At 40.0% G+C, this 21300-nt stretch overlaps 1 protein-coding gene across 2 annotated transcripts in view; it reads left to right on the plus strand.

Moving 5' to 3' along the window:
* ATP2A2 (ATPase sarcoplasmic/endoplasmic reticulum Ca2+ transporting 2) overlaps positions 1-21300 on the plus strand; it is a 58572-nt gene that overhangs the window by 19032 nt on the left and 18240 nt on the right. For both annotated transcript variants that reach the window (XM_047828133.1, XM_047828134.1), the window contains exons 6-8: positions 15089-15169; positions 17047-17132; positions 18095-18559. In XM_047828133.1, the coding sequence (XP_047684089.1) occupies positions 15089-15169; positions 17047-17132; positions 18095-18559 (632 nt within the window). The remainder of the gene's footprint in view (positions 1-15088; positions 15170-17046; positions 17133-18094; positions 18560-21300) is intronic.

Raw genomic sequence — 21300 nt, forward strand, 5'->3', positions numbered from 1 at the left:
TCATGATCTCACGGTTTGTGAGTTTGAACCCTGCATTGAGCTCTGCACTGAGAGCGTGGAGCCTGCTTGGGATTCTGTGTCTGCCTCTCTCAAGATCAGCTTCAAAATAAAACTTTGGGTTTTGATAAGAATTGTGCTGATTGTATAGATTGGTTTGGGGAATATGGCCATCAACATTAAATCTTCCAATGCAGGAAAGTGCTACTTGGTGTTCACAGGGTGTCTTTCCGTTTATTTAAGCATTCTGTTGTTCACTGTGTACAAGTCTTCTAAGTATTTTATGCTTTTTTTGTGTTTGGAAGGTATGTATAATTGAAATTGTCACAATTTCATTTTCAGATTTTTCTTTAATAATGTAAAATTGATTTTTGCGTATTGCTCTAATACTTTGCGATGTTGCGGAAATCCTAGTAGTTTTTCAGGAGCTCCTTAAGATTTTCTGTATATAAAAGATCGTGTCATCTGCAAACAAATACATTTGCATCTTTCCAGTATGGATGCCTTTTATTTCTCTTTCTTGTGTAATTGCCCTAGCTAGAATTTCCAGTAGGATATTGAATAGAAGTGACAAGAGCAGACATCTTTGTCTTGTTCCTGATCATAGGGGGGAAACCATCTTCTGTCATGAAGTCTGGTGTTAGTTGTGGCTTTTGTAGATTATTTTAATCATGTTGAAGCCCAATCACAATTTAATTTTTAGGTTGTCAGTATATTTTTGTTTAGTAACTTTTCATGGTGGTTGTATATCCGTGTCCAAATTAGAAATTGCAGTTTTGGGGCGCCTGGGTGGCTCAGTCGGTTAAGCGTCCGACTTCAGCTCAGGTCATGATCTCAGAGTCTGTGAGTTCAAGCCCCACATCGGGCTCTGTGCTGACAGCTCCGAGCCTGGGGCCTGCTTCGGATTCTGTGTCTCCCTCTCTCTCTGCCCCTCCCCTGCTCATGCTCTGTGTTTCTCTCTCCCTCTCTGTCAAAAATGAATAAACATTTAAAAAAAAAAAAAAAAAAGAAATTGCAGTTTTGCTGAATTACTAGAAGCAGTGGGTCATTGAATTGGGTAGGCTGTAATTCTTAGACATTTACGGTGAGTTGTGTGGAACATTTAGGAAAAACTTCCTGTGACTGCTTTACCTGAGCCAGATAAATAAGTGTTTATTTTTAAAAAATATACATGTTGAGGCTTTTTAACTTCTACTTTTATTAGGTTAGTAGTCTAATTGACTGTGTCGTTTGTCATTTAGCCCAATAATTTGGTTTTGTGAAACTATAGAGATGAACAATTTGAATTCTAAGTGTACATCGAGATTATCTCTTGCCAGGCGGCCTTGGCAGTGCCAGTGTACTCTCTACATAGCCTGAAGGGATAAATGGCATGAATTGTGGTTTTATACTTGGTAACTTTTATGCTTTATATTAGGAAATTAAGTTTGAGGAATTCTTTGATGAATTGAAAAACACTGGAAAATACTGTGGAATATCTTGTAGATGACAGCAAATGTGGAGTTGCTATTTGAATACTTGTAGAAAGAGACCTTTTTGTAGTCAGTTTTTGGATATAAGGATCATCTAAACTTAGATGATAAAGTTCTTTCTGCTAGCTTTTGGGAGACTATAGAGTGGTTTTGCTGAACTTTCTGAAGGTTAGGCTGGACCAAGAGGCATTTTGAGGGAGAGATGTAGAAATTGAGGAAATTAAATATATGTTGCTATACCAGCTAATAATCTTTCCCAGCAGACATTGTGTAAGCATGCATAGCATATGCGATGCTTAAGAGGTATCTAGAATACAGGAGCCAAATAAAATTGCTTCAGCAAGTAAAAAAAATGGAGATAGTTACCCACATTTTCATCTTCTGAAGCCATGGTGTTTTTTAAGCTCTCTATATTATCTGCTTATCAAAGTGATTCAAGCTATGATAGTCATAAAATTTTTAACTTTAGAATTTTGGGGGTCCCAGTGTATGCCTGGGGAGTAGGTTATTTATTGACTCTCCAGGCTATTGTTTTCGGGATTGTTTAAAAACAAACCTTATGTATCTTGGTAACCCGGAGTTGGCGAACAGTACAAAGACATAAATACCCTTAGATGATTCCTGTCCTGTAGTATACTCTGGAGCAAATCCTACTTTAAGATTATGTAAATGATAGAAATGACACATTCTTAACGTGAAATTACATTTGCTTTAGCTTCTAAGGAAATCGATTTTCTATTTCTTAAAATGAGAAAAGTCAACATTCAGTAGTGCCAGCAATTTCAGGATTTAGTCAGTAAAAAAACTAATTATTTAACTTGGTAACTAAATATTTGTAGTAAGAAAAGTTTCACTTTTGATAGTCATCTTGCACAGCCATGGAAATTAGTAACCCCTGTGAAGTAGTGTTGTTTCTAAGCAGTTGAGGGAAAGAAAAGTCAAAATTGTAAAATTCAAAGATGACTGATTCACTGAAGGACCCAAATTATTATTCTAATTCTGCATGAAGCCGGACAGATTAACCTCTACAGAATTGGGTAATTGGAGTAGACTTTTTAAAGGAGCTTTCTGGCTCTAAAAGATGTCTGATTCTGATAATGTGGCCTTATCATTTGTTAACTTGGGCTGTGACTCCAGGTGTACTTTGGCTTTTAGAAAAAAAAGGATTGGAGTAGTCTGACTGAACATTCAACAAACACTTAATCCATAACTGCCAAGCTCCCTAACACAAATACCCAAGTGACCAATTCTGTGCTGTAGAACAGAGGAGTTGGCAAACTCTGTGTGTGTGTGCGCGTACGTGTGTGTGTGTGTGTGTGTGTGTGTACAGAGCCATTTTATTTTATTTTAATTTAATTTTTTTAATTCTTATTTATATTTTTTAACGTTGATTCATTTTGGAGAGACAGTGACAGAGTGCAAGCAGGGAAGAACAGAGAGAGGGAGGGAGACCCAGAATCCGAAGTAGGCTTCAGGTGCTGTCAGCACAGAGCCCGATGCAGGGCCTGAACCCACGAACCATGAGAGCATGACCTCAGCCTAAGTTGGATGCTTAACCAACTGAGCCACCCAGGTGCCTTTTAATATTTGAGACTCTGTGAGCCCCAAACAGTCTTTGTAGAAAAATCTTTTTTTTTTTTCCTTTAAGGCTTTAAAAATGTAAAAATCATTCTCGTCTTCAGGGCTCTTTTAAAAACAAAAACAGGCCTTCAGATTTGGCCAGCTGCTTAGAGCAGTGTTTCACTAACTTTATGTGCATGGGGATTTTGTTAAAGTGCAGATTTTGATTCTGTAGGTCTGGAGTGGGGCCTGGTTATTCAGCATTTCTACCAAGCTCTTAGGTGGACCACATTTTGAGAAGCATAGCACAGTAGTTCTTAATCATTTCTAGATCACAGTCCCTTTGAGAATTGATGAAATCTCCCCAGAGGCCCATTCAAAATTTTGCATGCAATTCGGGGGGGTTCATTTGCCCTTCTCTGCAGAAATCCACTTCAGGATCTAGTTATGTGGTTTTTTAAAGTACGTACTCCATATGATCCAGCAATTCCATTTCTGGGTATATCTGAAGGAAAGGGAATCACTATCCCAAGGAAATAACTGTACCCCCATGTTATTTGCAGCACTGTTTACAATAGGCAAGACATGGAAACAGCCTAAATGTTGATGAATGAACGGGAAAGGAAAATGTGTTAATATGCAGTGGAATATTAGTCTGTCATAAAAAAAGGAGGGAAATCCTGCCATTTGCAACATGTATGGACCTTGAGATGTCGTGCTAAGTGAAATAAGTCAGAGAAAGACATACTGTGTGATCTCATTTATATGTAGAATTAAAAAAATTATAATAATCTGAAATTCCTAGAAACAGATCAGATTGGTGTTTGCCAGCGGCAGGAGTGAAGGAATTGGGTGAAGGTGGCCAGAAGGTACAAAACTCGAGTTATAAGACAAGTGTTCGGGGGATGTACTATCCAGCATGATGACTATAGTTAACTATACTATATTGTATGTTTGAAAGTTGCTAAAAGTAGCTTTTTACCACAAGGGAAGAAATTGTAACTATGTGAGCTGATGGATGCTACCTAATTGTAGTAATCATTTTGCAATTTATACATAAATCATTATGTTGTACACCTTAAGCTTATATAGGGTGATATGTTGATCTTAATAAAAATGGGGGGGCAGTGAAGTACAGTCAAGTGGTGTAACTAAGTAAAATATTGTCTTGTTAAGCAGTTTACATAGTATTGCTGAACGTTGTTAAAAAGTTTTCACCTGTTTCTAAAATGATAACATGAGGTGCCTGAATGCCTCAGTTGATAGAATATGCAACTCTTGATCTTGAGGTCATGAGTGTCAGTCCATGTTGGGAGAAGAGATTACTTACCAAAAAAAAAAAACAAACCAAATGCTCTAAAATGATAAACATGGATCAGAGAAGGAGAAGCAAAAATGTATGACCAAATAAGGTGGTGAGCAGGTTTGCTGTGTAGCCTTTTCCCCCATATGGAATTGTTTTGCAGTGAGGGTAGGAAAACCAGGCTAGCTAGAGGTATTGGTCTCAGCCTCTGCAAACAGATAATGTAGAAATCATGATCTTAGTTGTTCCTGTAAGTCATAGTTCAGTTTTACAATCAGAAATGGTCTTAATCTTAAATAATTGTACATAAGCAGAAGAGCAAATAATCTAACAGAAATCAGTTCAGATATATTAGAAGCAGAGTTTTGAGACCTAGGGCCCTTCATTGATTAGTCAGGGTAGCTAAGACTAGGAACCATGAGAAATAAGGAACTCAGGTCTCTCTGACCATCAGATCACAATGGACTAGTTGATTTTGAAGCTTTACCTGAATCCCCTGGGGCTGGCATTTCCTGATTTCCTGTAATTACCTCCTCTCCATTCCCCATGACTCAGTGGTAGTCACAGTACCAGTAAGTGCCAGCTCCATCCGTGTCACTGTGATTAAGATTTTGGAAAACTTAGAAGAAACCACATAGTATAGGGAACATGTTTCCTAAGTGTGAAACAGAACTGCCAAGATCACCAGATTTGACTATGTAAAAATGTAGAATGATGTTGATTTTTTTTGTTAAAAACTTTGATCTTGAAGATAAAAGAATTTTGGAAAACAAGGTGCTGATTGTTACTAATGCTCAGAAAAATACAAGATTGAAAGTATTAGGAAATGGCAGGAATTAAGTTTGGTGGAGTATATGTTTGTGAGAAAATTCTGCTTCTAGGAATCTATCTTCCAGAAGTAATCTCCGTACACAAAGATGTTCGGCATAGAACATTGGAATGGGAAAAATTATAAATGCCTAGATGGCCATGAAAATAGTGACTGATTTAGTGTGTGGTGTGGATATAAACACTGTGACCTTAGCTTTCTGTGCCTCCTTTTCTTCATCTGTAAACTGGGAAAGAAGAGAATCACACCTTTTAGAATCATGAAGATTGTTCTTAACCCATAAAGCCCTTATAGTAGTGCTTGGTATAGAATAACCAAGCATTCTCCAAATTTTAGTGTATGTTATTAACTATGCAGCCATTAAAAAAGCATAAGACCGATAAGCATATATAAAGGGAAGAGGTTTATGATTTCTATTTTTTTAGATATATTTTTTTAATGTTTATTTTTGAGAGAGACAGTGACAGAATGTGAGTGGGTTGGGGCAGAGAGAGAGGGAGACATAGAATCCGAAGCAGGCTCCAGGCTATGAGCTGTCAGCACAGAGCCCGATGCGGGGCTTGAACTCATGAGCTGCGAGATCATGACCTGACCTGAAATTGGACGCTCAACCAACTGAGCCACCCAGGCGCCCCTATGATTTCTATTTTAATAAAGTTTTAATAAGTGTTATCCATAGAGAAATACCTAGCAGATAAAGACGTCTAACAGCTGGTGTCTGTTTTGATGAGAGGAGTAAGGAATGGGTTTTCACCTTTTAAAAGCAGGCTTTACTTCTGGAATAATGAGAAAAGTCAGGGGATGTGCTGGATGCTGTGTACTGTGAGCTTAGTGATGGACTGCGTCAGCAGCATGTACTGAGTGAGCATCATCTCCCACCTCTAGTAACTGGAAACCTGGCTCCTTAGGACCAGCTATGCCATTTTTAAATTTTTTTTTTTCAATGTTTATTTATTTTTGGGACAGAGAGAGACAGAGCATGAACGGGGGAGGGGCAGAGAGAGAGGGAGACACAGAATTGGAAACAGGCTCCAGGCTCCGAGCCATCAGCCCAGAGCCTGACGCGGGGCTCGAACTCACGGACCGCGAGATCGTGACCTGGCTGAAGTCGGACGCTTAACCGACTGCGCCACCCAGGCGCCCCTTTTTTTAATCAGTTTTATTATAAAACAATCCTTACTAATAGCTAAAATATAGTTGTCTGTTCTCCATGTTAGTTTTCACTTTGTAGTCACACAGAAGTTTGATGGTTCCTCCCATGATGGCCTGTTAGGTAGGGGAAGGTAAATTCATTGCCTTTAGAGAACTAGAAGGGAACTTGGCCAGAACTCGGACCCACTGCAGCTTGTCCAGTAGCAGGTGGCAGTTGGGGTGGAGCAGGGAGTCTGGAGTGCAAACGGTGTGAGGATGCTAAAAGTTTATTTCCAAGTTAGTTTTTGCTCTTTCAGCTGTTCATGTAATTATTTTCAAACCCTTTACCATCTTGATGGTTTTCTTTGGTGCTCAGACGTAAATGCTGTTATGTAAATGGAGTCTGGTTGATATTCGAGACACTCTTCTGCTTTTACAGACTAGGGACACTTCTTTGGCAACCTTCATTGCTCTACCAGCTAAAACCCTGCTCTCACATGTGCTCTTTCCCCTCCACCTCTAGCTAATCTGTGCTAGCATACATGTTCTGTTTTGTTTTTAGTCTAAATGTAAAATTTAAGTAACAGTCACTTGTTTCTTCATTCAGCTTAACCAAGTCTGAGATCTCTTTGGTCTTGACTCTCTTCATTGTTCCTCCCTTTGTGACATTCTTCAACTTGATAGTTATCATAAGTCTCTGATGGTTGTTTATTAAAGGAAATAATGTGTGCAAGTATTTTATTTGTTAACAGATATTTATCTGGCACCCACTGTGTGCCAGCACAGTGCTCGGGGCTAGGAAAGGCACAGTGACTGAGTGCGTGCCTCATGGAGCTTTTGGTGTAATAATGGGAAGACTTACTGAGCACGTATGTGAGCGTGTCCGGAAAGGAAAGAACAGCTCTCTGTGGGCGCATCGAAAGGGATGCCAACCTAAAATGGGAATTTGAGGAATGCCTCGCTGTTCGGGGTGGGGCAAGGTGGCAGAGAAGAGGGTGTATGAAGACTCAGAAAGAGCTTTGAGGAATTGGAGACCATTGTGTTGGAGGTTAGAGGGAGAGGAAAGTGGTAAGAAGCAAGCAGCAGCTGGGCCCTGGGAGGTGCTATAAACCACCTTTAAGATACTGACTTGATCTCAGTTCTGGGAGGAAGAAGGTATTTAAACATTTTAAATAAGAGACTGTAATATTTGCATTACTTTTTTATTTTTTATTTTATTTTTTGAGAGAGAAGGGGCAGGAGGAGAAAGAGATCATCTTAAGCAGGCTCCATGCCCAGCATGGAGCCCAACACGGGTCAGTCTTAAAACTGTGAGGTCATGACTTGAGCTGAAGTCAGACTCTTAACCGACTGAGCCACCCAGGCACTCACCCCTCCACCCCCCCTTTTTTTAAGAGAGCGCATGAGAGGGTGCAAGTATGGGAGAGGGCAGAGGGAGAGAGAATCTTCATAACCAGGCTCTACTCTCAGCACGGAGCCCTACGCAGGGCTCGATCCCTCTACCCTGGGATCATGACCTGAGCTGAAATCAAGAGTCCCCAGCTTAGCCAGCTGAGCCATCCAGGTGTCCCTACATTTGCATTTTAAACCATCATAGATAATACTTTGAACAAATGGACTGGAAGCAAACTTAGTGTACTATGGTGATTTGTAATGTTCCTTCCTTACTTACCCTGAGGTCTGGAGAAAGCAGGCAAGTGGACTTCTCAAGTGAGGAATTTCATTCACTTTGCCCAACTATAAAATTGATGACTCAAATCAGAACAATGAAAATATTTAAGTCATAGTTAAATGTTTAATCTAGGTTAATTCTGTTACAGCTTGCTTTTCCTAGGAGCCATTTAAAGTAAAAAAAAACGACGGGTGTGTGGACGGCTTAGTCAGTTGGTCTCGGGTCATGATCTCACAGTCCATGGGTTTGAGCCCCACGTCAGGCTCTGTGCTGATAGCTCAGAGCCTGGAGCCTGCTTCAGATTCTGTTTCCCCCTCTCTCTCTGCCCCTCCCCTGTTCATGCATGCGTGCTCACTCGCTCTCTCTCGCTCTCTCTCAAAAATAAATAAACATTAAATAAATAAAGACATAAACACGTATATTAAATAAACTAAAAAACAATAATGGTATTTAGGAGATAATTTCTGATCTTATATATAGTTTTTTTAGAAAAGACTTGAATAGCTGGTAGAATTTGCCTCAGTAAATTAGATTTTTTTTTCCCCTTCATAGAACTAGTTCATAAAAAGGCCTTTTCTGAGTAATGCTGATTTAACCATCAGTATTTGTTTATTTTTAAATATTTAATTTTTTTTTTTTAAGTAATCTCTACATTCAACTTGGGGCTTGAACTCATGACCCCAAGATCAAGAGTCATATGCTCCACCCACTGAGCCAGCCAGGTGCCCCCATCTGTATTTATTTTTGACATAGTGATGTAAACATCGTTTAAGTACCGTGCATTACATTCCTTTCTAGGTTTTAAGATAAAGGAAGTTTGCGTTCATTTCTAAAATGTGGCAGAGTAATTTCCTTTGACTTTTACTTGCATTCTTGGTGAGCTAGTATTAATTATACATAGAGGATTTTTTTCAGAGTAGAAATCCCTATTGTGGTAGCAGGTTAAAGACCGATGGACTTAGGAAACCAAGAGCTGAATCTGAAAAGTGTCAGAGGTTAAACAAATGGAAGGTATTTCTAACAGTTTATTCTTTTATTACACCACCAGAACCTAAGAGACGGGGAAAAAATTTTCAGAGGAGAAAATTGCAGAGCATCCCCTTGGCAAGAGTAAGAATTTTCCACTACCACTTGCCGTTAAGGGCATTGACATGCTCCATCAGGGAAATATTACTGGGTGCGATCATCAGGAACAGCACTGCCTGCTCCTCACACACAAAACCCTCTGTCTGAAATTCATAGAAGCCAGGGGACAAGGAAAATAATCATGTCTTAATTTGAAAAGTATCAATTGAATCTTCTTTTGCTTCCTTAGAGAGTGTGTGTCCTAATAGATTGAATCCTGTATTGATTATTACAAACAAAAACATAAAACAGAGTCACATAGCAGGTTAAAAGAAGTCTTTCGTTAATTGAGGTTCCTTAGGCAAGACTCCTTTTACTTCTAGCTGTAGTTTCTTGACTAAACTGAGGGTTGATCAAGATGATGTGGGGGGTTTTCTAGCTAAGAGGATACTAGAACAAAGCAGGTGTTGAGGAACACCAGTTTGGACTGATGCTTTCTTATGGATTTATGCTTCCTTTCCTTAGAGATAGTTTTTGATGAAAACAATGAAATGTAGAACTTTAAGATGATAAATTTTTCAGGTGTTGGAGGACTTAAGGTCCTCTTGGCCTAGAGCTGGCATACTTGTTACATGAGATGCAGCACACAGTAGGCTGTTCTGAACAAGCTCTTCATGGGATCTGTGACTCCAGTTATTGTGCATGGTGGTAATTGTTTCTTCTTAGGTTTTTTGGGTTTTGTTTCCTTTTGTTTTTTTGTTTTTTGTTTTTTGTTTTAGTGTTTGGAGAACTTTATTTATTTATTTATTTATTTATTTTTAACATTTATTTATTTTTGAGACAGAGACAGAGCATGAACAGGGGAGGGTCAGAGAGAGAGGGAGAGACAGAATCTGAAACAGGCTCCAGGCTCTGAGCTGTCAGCACAGAGCCAGACGCGGGGCTCGAACTCATGGACCGTGAGATCATGATCTGGGCTGAAGTCGGACGCATAACCGACCAAGCCACCCAGGCGCCCCTGGAGAACTTTTTTAAAAAATTTATTTATAACGTTTAATTTTGAGAGAGAGAGGGTGAGTGGAGGAAGGGCAGAGGGAGAGGAGGGCACAGAACTCGAAGCAGGCTCCAGGAGGCTGACACGGGGCTTGAACCCACGAACTGTGAGATCGTGACCTGAGCTGAAGTCAGACGCTTCCCAGGCACCCTTGGGGAACTTTTTAAAAGGTGGATTACTGGACCCCAAGCCAAATGCATTAAACCAGACTCTTGAAGAGTAGTTTCTGAGAGTGTATAGTTTATAAAAGGCTCCCAGGTGATCTTTTGTTTTAGCTCCTAAATATTTAATTACCCCCCAGTTAGAATGCCTGTTATCAGAACCAAGAAAAGTTGAGAAAAGCTTGAGGTCAGTTTTTAAGGGCTTCCCAGGTCATCTGTTCCACTAGCATTTGACATTTGAGTCATTCCTAAATATTTAGCCAACAATTAAATGTATATCCGTATAATTTCTGTACAGCAAAGAAATGACCTTCATGTATTTTTTTTTTATTTTTTTTTAACGTTTATTTATTTTTGAGACAGAGAGAGACAGAGCATGAACAGGGGAGGGGCAGAGAGAGAGGGAGACACAGAATCTGAAACAGGCTCCAGGCTCTGAGCTGTCAGCACAGAGCCCGACGCAGGGCTCGAACTCACGGACCGTGAAATCATGACCTGAGCCAAAGTCGGACACTTAACCGACCAAGCCACCCAGGCACCCCGACCTTCATGTATTTAATATAGACCTTTGGGGGCACCCAGGTGGCTCAGTTAGCATCCAGCTTTGGATCAGGTCATAATCTCACGGTTGGGTGAGTTCAAGAATGTGTGTGTGTGTGTGTGTGTGTGTGTGTGTACGTACATGCACACCTGTGTTTGTTTTTTTTGTTGTTTCTTTCAGGAGTAGAATTTAATGATTTATAACTTACATGTAACAAGTATTCATCACAGCAAGTACCCTCCTTAATGCCCATCACCCATTTAGCCCATCCCCCCACCCTCTAGCAACCCTGTTTATGCCCCTATGTTCACCTGTTTTGTTTCTTAATTCCATGTATGAGTGAAATCGTAGGATATTTGTCTTTCTCTGACTGATTTATTTCACTTTTAACATAGTACACTCTAGTTCCATCAGAATGAGTATAATTTTTAATGCTGCATATATTTAGTATTGATTCCAGGGTGCCTGGGTGGCTCAGTCGCTTGAGCGGCCGACTTTGGCTCAGGTCATGATCTCACAGCTCATGAGTTTGAGCCCTGCATTGGGCTCCGTGCTGACAGCTCAGAGCTTGGACCCTGCTCCAGATTTTGTGTCTCCCTCTCTCTCTGCCCCTCCCCCACCGCATTCTGTCTGTCTCTCTCAAAAAAGTATGAACTAGGGCTTATATATGAAATTGTTGAACTAGAAAACAGGATTCAACTTTTAACATAAAACGAAGTGTTCTTTTAAATTGCTGGTATATGTTCAGCTGTTAGAGTACCGAAGTGTCAGAATACTTACAGATTGTGGGGACCTCTATGCCATGTTAGACATTTTTTTGCTCCTGTAGGACCGTGACATAAATTGCCTCTGACAGCAGGAAACATTTTTCTTTCTTTCTTCCTTTTTTTATTTATTTTGAGAGAGAAAGAGAGCGGGGAAGGGGGAGACAGGGAAGACAGAATCCCAAGCTGGCAGCACAGAGCCCGTTGTGGGGCTTGAACTCACAAACCGTGAGACCATGCATGACCTGAGCCAAAATCAAGAATGTCAGACACTTAACTAACTGAGCCACCCAGGTGCCCCAAGAACCATTTTCAAGTAAATTTTCCATTTAGAGTCCTATGCTCATGATTGAACCTTATAATTCTTTTCTTTAAAAAACATTTTTTTTTAACATTTATTTATTTTTTGAGAGAGAGTGAGCCGGGAAGGGGCAGAGAAAGGGAGTCACAGAATCCAAAGCAGGCTCCAGGCTTTGAGCTGTCAGCGCCGAGCCAGATGCAGGGCCCAAACTCACAAACCGCAAGATCATGATCTGGGCCAAAGTCAGACGCTTAACCAACTGAGCCACCCAGGTGCCCCTATTCTTTTCATGTTCAGGATCACATGTGATCGAATTAATTGTGACATCCAGAAATAATACAGTAAAGTTTTTATTAAAATTTTTTTTTAATCTTTATTTTTGAGAGAGAGAAAGACAGAGTGTGAGCAGGGGAGGGTCAGGGAGAGAGGGAGACACAGAATCTGAAGCAGTCTCCAGGCTCTGAGCGGTTAGCACAGAGCCCGACGTGGGGTTTGAATTCATAAACCATGAGATCATGACCTGAGCTGAAGTCTGATACTTAACCAACTGAGCCACCCTGGCTCCCCTACTGTAAAAAATTTTAATTGGTTTCAAATTTTTATCTTGATGGAGCACTTGAGCTGTTGTTAGGCCATTGAAGTTTAGTTATATATGGTTACTTACTGTAGCAGGAACAGAATTAAGAGGAAACATTCTCGTTTATTCAGTTGGGGAATATTGCTGTTCGTTGCATAAGCATTTCCAGCAGGAGTTTCACTTTAACTTAATGTGTCCCTGCAGTCAAATGCAAGGGTGATCCTTGTCCCTTGAGATTATATACTGACAGTCTGTTTCTGTGCCCCTTTGTGACCACATTCCCTAGTTAGGCTACAGGGTGGTTTAATGAACTAGAGGTCAAAAAGCAAACCAACTCTTCCTGAACTTCAAAGCTCTGAAAGGCAGAAAAACCAGAGCTAAGTGGTAGGTGTTTGACAAATAAAATGAGTCTCCTTGGACAGAAAAGCTATTTTGCCAGTTTGTATATAACCAGTGACAGTTAAAATTCAGTTTGTAGAGTAAGTATGGAAAGTGAACATTTGACTTAAAAATACTATATGTAATGCTAGGGGAGACTATATTTCTTCTAATTTTTAGCTCTCCTTATATCAGACTTCCAAAACTACCATAGTTACCTTTTTTTTTTTTAATTTTTTTAATGTTTGTTTATTTTTGAGAGACAGAGTGTGAGCCGAGGAGGGTCAGAGAGAGAGGGAGACACAGAATCTGAAGCAGGCTCCAGGCTCTGAGCTGTCAGTACAGAACCCGATGTGGGGCTCGAACCTACAAACCCTGAGATAACCTGAGCCAAAGTCAGACACTTAACCGACTAAGCCACCCAGGCACACACCCCCCCCCCCTTAGTTACCTTTTATTTATTTATTTATTTATTTATTTATTTTTTAATTTTTTTTTTCAACGTTTATTTATTTTTGGGACAGAGAGAGACCGAGCATGAACGGGGGAGGGGCAGAGAGAGAGGGAGACACAGAATCGGAAACAGGCTCCAGGCTCTGAGCCATCAGCCCAGAGCCCGACGCAGGGCTTGAACTCACGGACCACGAGATCGTGACCTGGCTGAAGTCGGACGCTTAACCGACTGCGCCACCCAGGCGCCCCATAGTTACCTTTTAGAAGGTCAGGAAAAGCTGTTGTACACTTAATGCCCAGTTGCTTTGGTACTGATATGTCCTCATTCAACAGTATTTGAACACCCACAGTGTGCTGGACACTATTCTCCAGGCCCATGTGAAACAGTGGCTTTATCTGTTCCTATATCTGCAATGTGGCATTTACTTTATACAAACTAGAGATGTGAGCCCTTTAAAAGAGCTGTTAAAGGAGCTCTTTGGCCTAGTGAAGAAGACTGTGTTGACTTAAAGATCCTCTTGAGGTGAATTTTTTTTTAAATTTTTTTTAATGTTTGTTTATTTTTTGAGAGAGAGTGTGAGTTGGGGAGGGGCAGTGAGAGGGGGAGACACAGAATCCAAAGCAGGCACCAGGCTCTGAGCTGTCAGCGCAGAGCCCAAAGCAGGGCTCGAACTCACCAACTGGGAGATCATGATCTGAGCCGAAGTTGGACACCCAACCGACTGAGCCACCCAGGCGCCCCTTGGGGTGAATTTCAAAAGGCTTATTCACTTATTTGATAAATCAAATTTCAAAAGATACCCAAGGGTACAAGGTGAAAAGTCTCCCTCTATCCACCACGCTGGTAACCCCCTCGTTAACATTTTGTGACCCCTTCCCGGAGGTATTTCCCTTATGAATGGTAGCTGTCTATAAGTGATGTTTCACACTCGTGTCGTCCCCCCCCCCCCCCCCCAATATACAGTATACCTAAGGAGGAAATTTTCACTTTAGCATGAATGGAGTTGTCTTATCTTTCTACTGTTAATAAAAAACTATGCTGTGACTAACTACATTCTGTATGAGCCTATCTGAAGAGTAAATTCCTTGTAGTGGAATACGTGGTGTAAAAAGATTGCGCTTTGCAGTTTTGATATATAGTGCCGAATTGCCCTCCAGAGATTTTGTAACAGTTTTTTCTTCGAACTCAGCAGCGTATGAAGGTGGGCACAAAGTCTGGAACCAGAGTGGAATTACACACTAAATGGACTGCTAATATTACGTAGAATGTTTACTGACATTACATGCATTTAATTTGTCCTTGTTAACTGTGTACTAACACAGCATTTCATTGATCTCTGCTCAGGCACTTGCCTCCGAGTGATTTATGACACTGATAATTTTTTTTCCTTATTTAAATGAAAATTTTCAGACATTAGAGTCACCACCCTGTAAGAATCCCTGTTTTTTATACATCCTTGTATACTTGGTACATTTTCTGAACTCTTATTGTCTGTCAATTTGGTAGTTTAAAAGTGGTGTCTCCTGCTTCTGTTTCTTGTTACTCTTACAAGTGAGATTTTTTTTTTAGTGTATTTGAGACGTTTGTTACCTATTCGTGATATTTTAGCTTTTCTGATGGGATAATCTGTTATCTGTCTAGCAAGAGTTTTTCTAACCCTAAGGATAAGTTGATTATCTTAATTTAACAGATTTTGATATATTTGTGCTGTATACAGGCTATGTATTTCCCTTAAAATTTGTTTTATTTGGAGACAGATTTATCTCTATGAAACACGAACATGAATTACAGAGTTGCTTATTTTAACTGCCTTTATTCTCCCCAATTAGTTGGTGACAAAGTTCCTGCTGATATAAGATTAACTTCGATCAAATCTACTACTCTGAGAGTTGACCAGTCCATTCTCACAGGTAAACATTATACATTGGAAAGTCTTTGAATGTGCAGACTCTCTCAGATCCCATGCTAAGAGTTGACTCTTGCCTCACTGTCCCTTTATCGTACTTCACTTAATTCTCTCCAAGATATTTACTTCTTAAAACTTCATAAATTAGGCTTTTTGCCAATGTATGAGGTTTAAAGGTATTTAAAAACAAACTTGGCTTTCATCTCCTAAGGCCCCTTTAAATTTTACCAAAAATTAGCTTTCAAAAAAAAAAAAGTTACAAATTCCTACATTAGCAGAGGCAGTAATCTCTCTCTTTCCTTCCTTCCTTCCTTCCTTCCTTCCTTCTTTCATTTTTGAGAAAGAGACAGCATGCAAGCAGGGAAAGGGCAGAAAGAGAGGGAGACACAGAATCCAAAGCAGGCTCTAGGCTCTGAGCTGTCAGCACAGCGCCCGACACAGGGCTCGAACTCACCCTGAGATCATGACCTGAGCCGAAGTCGGACACTTAACCGACTGAGCCACCCAAGCGCCTAGCAAGGGCAGTAATCTTCAGGTTGAAGTGTTGTCTCTCTCTTTTGTGGAAAATGAATTATTTAGTGTTCTTTTTCCAGTCAGGAAAAAAAGGCTCCAGAGCTGTAATTTTTTTCATTGGAGGAATGCTACTCTTGCATCTATCATACTTGGCAATGATCAAATGTAGAATTAACAAAAGCTAGCACCTTCCAAAATGGTGAATGTTTTACTGCCTGAAGTTTGCATGTTTAGATCTGAGATTGTTTGGAACATTTTTCCATTTTTGTTTGATAAAGGTACAGTCTAGGGGGGAGGGTTCATATTAACTGGAAGTAAGGTAGTCAGAAGATTAACTCAGACACAATGCTAACGTGAATTAAATAGAGTATAAAATCCAAAGGTAATCAAGATTTATCTGATTATCAGTTTTGTAAAGCAGTTGAAGTAATGGGAGGTAGTATTGTGAGTAGCCTGAGCTCTGTTTTTTATTGTTTCGTTATGAATAGCTTATTTACTAAAACTCCCATTAGCAGCAATAGCTGAAAGCTGATTAAGCCATGAAATGTTGGGAAACTGATTAGGTTGTGCATATAAAATTTTCATCGTGTGCCCATAGAAATAATTAACTTTTAAAACTTTTCATAGAATCTCTTAAATGTTTTTTGTTAATCATGTTCCAGTTTTAATAACTGGAGCCATATTTTGCATTACTCAGAGTGACCCCAGTTATTTTCATAAGTGATGTTAAGTAAAGTTGAAACCAAATTCAATGAGACATTGTAAAAGTTGTAAGAAGTTGTCCTTTATATACCATGTGGTGTTTTTAGTGCAACTGCTGATGTTTTTCAGTTTTGTTTTATTGAAATAGAATGGTCTGATCACTCATCACTAATGCAGATATTTCTAAAACTATGTTTTCATTTCTCATGTCTGACATTACTGAACAGGTGTCCCATTGATGCTCCTCATTACGTAATATAATGTATCTAGTTTTTTAGTGTGTTAAGAATATATGTTAAGAATACTTTTTTTGGAAGTATTAGTGTGTATGTGCAACTACAACAAATACATATAAATACATATTCACAGTATTAGAGTATAAAATTGATACCTGAAAACAGACTAGATTTGAATAGTTACTGTGGGAAATAAAGGCAGTTGACTGGGATTTTATTTCAAAATTAAGTTTATTTTGAAATTGTACTAATTTTAATCCTGACATTCTTTGCTCTGAAGTTAGTTTCTAAGTTTTACTAGGTCACCTCCTTCGAGCAGATGGGGTCTTTTATCCTATCTCCTGAGAGTGCTAGCAGTTTAATGAGTGAGGGTCCAGGTTCTACATGTGGATGGCACAGATCTAATGGTTCCTTCTCTCAACCCGCTTAGGTGAGTCTGTGTCTGTCATCAAGCACACTGACCCTGTCCCAGACCCACGGGCCGTCAACCAAGATAAGAAGAACATGCTGTTTTCTGTAAGTACTTTGTCAAATGTAAAGATCAGGTCAAACACCTTTAAATTCTTTATCTGTATACCTAGAAAAGTAGATCTGTGTGAGAAAGGCTTAGCCTATAAAGATGTTTTTAAATGATGTGGATGATATCAGTATGTAGATCACAGGAAAAAGGTGTGTGTTTAGAAAGTAAGCAAATGTGGCAACAATAATAAGAGGTGAGTCTGGGTGAAAAGTAAAATGGATGTTCATTGTACACCAGTTTGCTGTTAAATTTTTTTGAAATGAAAAGTTGAGAAATTGATAGGCTTTGCTTGTTTGGCATTTAAAATACTTCAAATGGTGGGTATTTGTATACGGGTTAGTATGGGAGCCTAGCCACTCCTAGTAAGTAAAGTGCTATAGGATTACAGTGAAAATCATGAAGTTGTATCACACCAGCACTGGGAAGTAAAGTGGGGTGGGGAGAGAGTGCTCCTACTTGATTTCATGATTTGTGAATGCCAGTGCTTGAGTGGAGGTCCTCAAGGTAGCTCACGGTGCTGGTGGCCCTGCTCGTTATAGGTGATCACAGTGGGGGCAGCTGTGGAGAATGCTTAGGGTTGAGGGCCAGATGGAGTTTGAAGAGTCAGGAACGCAGAGGGCTTAGAGCCCTGTTCCAGCCCAAAGCCAGTCTGCAAGCCAGGCTCAATATTATGAATAGAGTTTCCAGGGGTGGGTGGTCAGGGTGGAGCTTCCCTGGGCAAGTAGGAACTGCATGAAATGAGAAACAAGAAGAGCCAGACCATGCTGCCTGCATTGTCCAGGTTGGATGGCTAGTTCTGTGAGTAGCAGCAGCCACTGGAAGGCCCAGCAGAATATGAGAGTGTCTGGGTGCTCTAATAAATACCCACAGACTAGTAAACTGTTCTGAGTTCACTAGTCGGTGTTTAAGTTGGGTGCAGTGTTACTCTTCTAATCAGTTTCCTCTACTTCTGTTGTAGGGAACAAACATTGCTGCTGGCAAAGCCATGGGAGTGGTGGTGGCAACTGGAGTTAACACAGAAATCGGCAAGATCCGGGATGAGATGGTGGCAACAGAACAGGAGAGAACACCCCTCCAGCAGAAACTAGACGAGTTTGGGGAGCAGCTTTCCAAAGTCATATCCCTTATTTGCATTGCAGTCTGGATCATAAACATTGGGCACTTCAATGACCCAGTTCACGGAGGCTCCTGGATCAGGGGTGCTATTTACTACTTTAAAATTGCGGTGGCCCTGGCTGTGGCGGCCATTCCTGAAGGTCTGCCTGCTGTCATCACCACCTGCCTGGCTCTTGGAACTCGCAGAATGGCAAAGAAAAATGCCATTGTTCGAAGTCTCCCTTCTGTGGAAACCCTTGGTTGTACTTCTGTTATCTGCTCAGACAAGACTGGTACGCTTACGACGAACCAGATGTCAGTGTGCAGGGTAAGTGGGAGTGATTTAAGACTCTTTGCTGCTGGTGGTTATTGATTCATCCTAAGAATATGCCCTCATATCATCAAAACCTTGGATTTGTAATTTGATACCTTTTAAAGTACTTTAAACAAATAGGATTGTGTGTATAGCCTTAACCCAAGGTAATCTGATGCCTCAAAGGAATTTAGTCCTCTAATTCCTAAAACTAATTCATGAAATAAGGGTATCTGCATGGTTAACGTACTTACACTGGGGAAGGTAACTATAGACGGGCTGTAAATGTGTTAGGTGACTGCTCCATCACTGAGTGCATGTATGTTACTGAAACAGCCTTAAGAGAATTCTGTAAAGCAGCTAGTTCCGTACCTACCAGCCTAGCTAAACTTCTAACTTGTGTTTTCATAACACAGTGGATGAGACATGCTTTCTTGAAAGGCAAATAATTGCTTTGTTCTGTGTTCATCCTCCTTTCTTAGGTTGTCTTGACCATCACTTGGGGGATAAAATAAGAACTGTTTAAAGTTGCCCATAGAAAAGTAATAACTACGGAAATACTGATACAGCTGAATTAAGTTCTTTCCCTAGGTTTTATTTGAACAACTTTATACAAGTGAAAGTATAATTTTCCCAAAGGTACACAACTTGTAAAATACTGAGTGGACACCAAAGATCCTGTTTGGCTTGTTAAATATTGAGAGAATCAGTAAAATGGTAAAACTGATTACAAAGAGCATTTGAGGAAGTACTCAATATTAGAATAGAATTGCTGTATGTTAGATTACAAAAACTGGTTAATATCCTATAGGGCACTGGCACCTGGATGGCTCAGTTGGTTAAGTGACCCGCCACTCTTGATTTCGGCTCAAGTCATGATCTCACGGTTTGTGGGTTTGAGCCACGCGTCCAGCTCTGCACTGATAGTGCGGAGCCTGCTTGGGATTCTCCCTCTCCCTCTCTGCTCCTCTCCCATGCTTGCACTCTGTCAAAATAAACAAATGAATAAACTTTTTAAAAAAGTAGTCACTAGGGCAGTGAAACTACAGTTTGTCTTTCCTGTAGGAGTATCCACAGCCTCCTGTAAGTAACGAGCTCTAAATAAATAAATAGCACAGTGGAACAGTGTTATATTTCTAGAATACTAATCTTTGAGCCTGTAAAGTAATGCTTCTGAATGACATTGAAGGGACTGTGGATATCCCGTTGGCCTTATTTCCAGGTTTTGGATAATGTTTTTTCGTATTAGAAATCATTTTTCTTCTAATACAATTAAACCCTTGGAATTTTTATCTTGCCAAATTGAAACTCATGATGATTTTTAGATACACAACCCCCCCCCCCACTCCCACCAACTCTTTGTGTAGTCCAGACCCCAATTTAGAATGAATGGACAGGTGTTTTGTCTCTTATGTGGTAATAAGCAGGGTTTGACTGAGCTACCTAGGTTTACCTAGGTTTTCATTCCTTGGAACCAGAAAAGGTGTAAATTGGCTAATAGCTAGTTGTCAACTAATTTCAAACTGTGGGAGCAAATCAGATTTCAAACTAAGAATAAAACAGAGTCTGTAATAAAAGATTTTTGTTTTTATATTTTCTCTTAGCTGGTGTAAGATGTTTTCTTCCATTAAACAGCGTAGCCTGCCTCTTTGTTCTGTTGTACCTCTGTGACAGAAAGCTGATGCTAATCTGTATTCTATGGGAGGTTTCTTGCAGCAGGTTGCATAACTGCCCTTGACTTAGAAATACTTTCATCATGCAGTTCCTAAATGGTTTACTTGCTTGTAATCTACGATGCCCACTTGCATTCAGATTTACTTAATGTGAACTAAAATTCTGAATATCTTAGAATATTTTGGACTGTGGTATAAACTGAAAGTCTCACTTTTTTAAACTGTATCATTAAAGAAATGACATGGTGTGTGGTAATAATGTCAACTTATGATGTTGCTTAGTGCACTTAGTTTTTCACATTGTGACTTTATGGATCCTGGTAATCCTGCTCAAGAGGTTTAAAAACTCAGGCCCTGAGAAGTTAAGTGATATGTCTGGGGGTCACACAACTTCTAATAAAAGGGTAAAAGGCAAAGTTGGGTTTTTTATAGGAGAGATGGGTAGTTAAACCTAGTCCTCTGTCTTCCACTTAATAATTATATAACCTTGAGCACTTGTTTAACCTCTCTGGTCCTTTGTTCCTCTTCTGTAAAATGTCAAACATATTTGGAAGGAGCCATTTGACAAGCTTCCTTTTTTTAGTTGTTGTATCTGTTAGAAAAAAATGTAGGCGTCACTGATACTGCTGCATGTGATCTTGGACATGAATCTTTTCCTCATTTAACACTGGTTGCGTATGTTTGAATTAGAACCTTTTTTATCAGGAGTCATCACAGTTTTAAATCCTCTTATATAATTTCATTAAAAAAAAAAAGACATATGTCTTGTTCGTGGCTCTAGTTCCGTTCCAGGGTTAATTTATATCTAAATAACTTTTGAAATGAAGGTTTTTGGGTGCCTGGCTGGCTCAGTCAGTAGAGCATGTGACTCTTGATCTTGGGGTTGTGAGTTCGAACCCCGTGTAGGGTGTAGAGTTTAAAAAAAAAAAAAGAGAGATGTGGGGCGCCTGGGTGGCTCAGTCGGTTAAGCATCCAACTTCAGCTCAGGTTATGATCTCACAGTTCATGAGTTCAAGCCCCGCATTGGGCACTGCGCTAACAGTGCAGAACATGCTTGGGATTCTTTCTCCTGTCTGTGCCCCT

This window comes from Prionailurus viverrinus, chromosome D3 (assembly GCF_022837055.1).
Source record: "Prionailurus viverrinus isolate Anna chromosome D3, UM_Priviv_1.0, whole genome shotgun sequence".
NCBI lineage: Eukaryota > Metazoa > Chordata > Mammalia > Carnivora > Felidae > Prionailurus > Prionailurus viverrinus.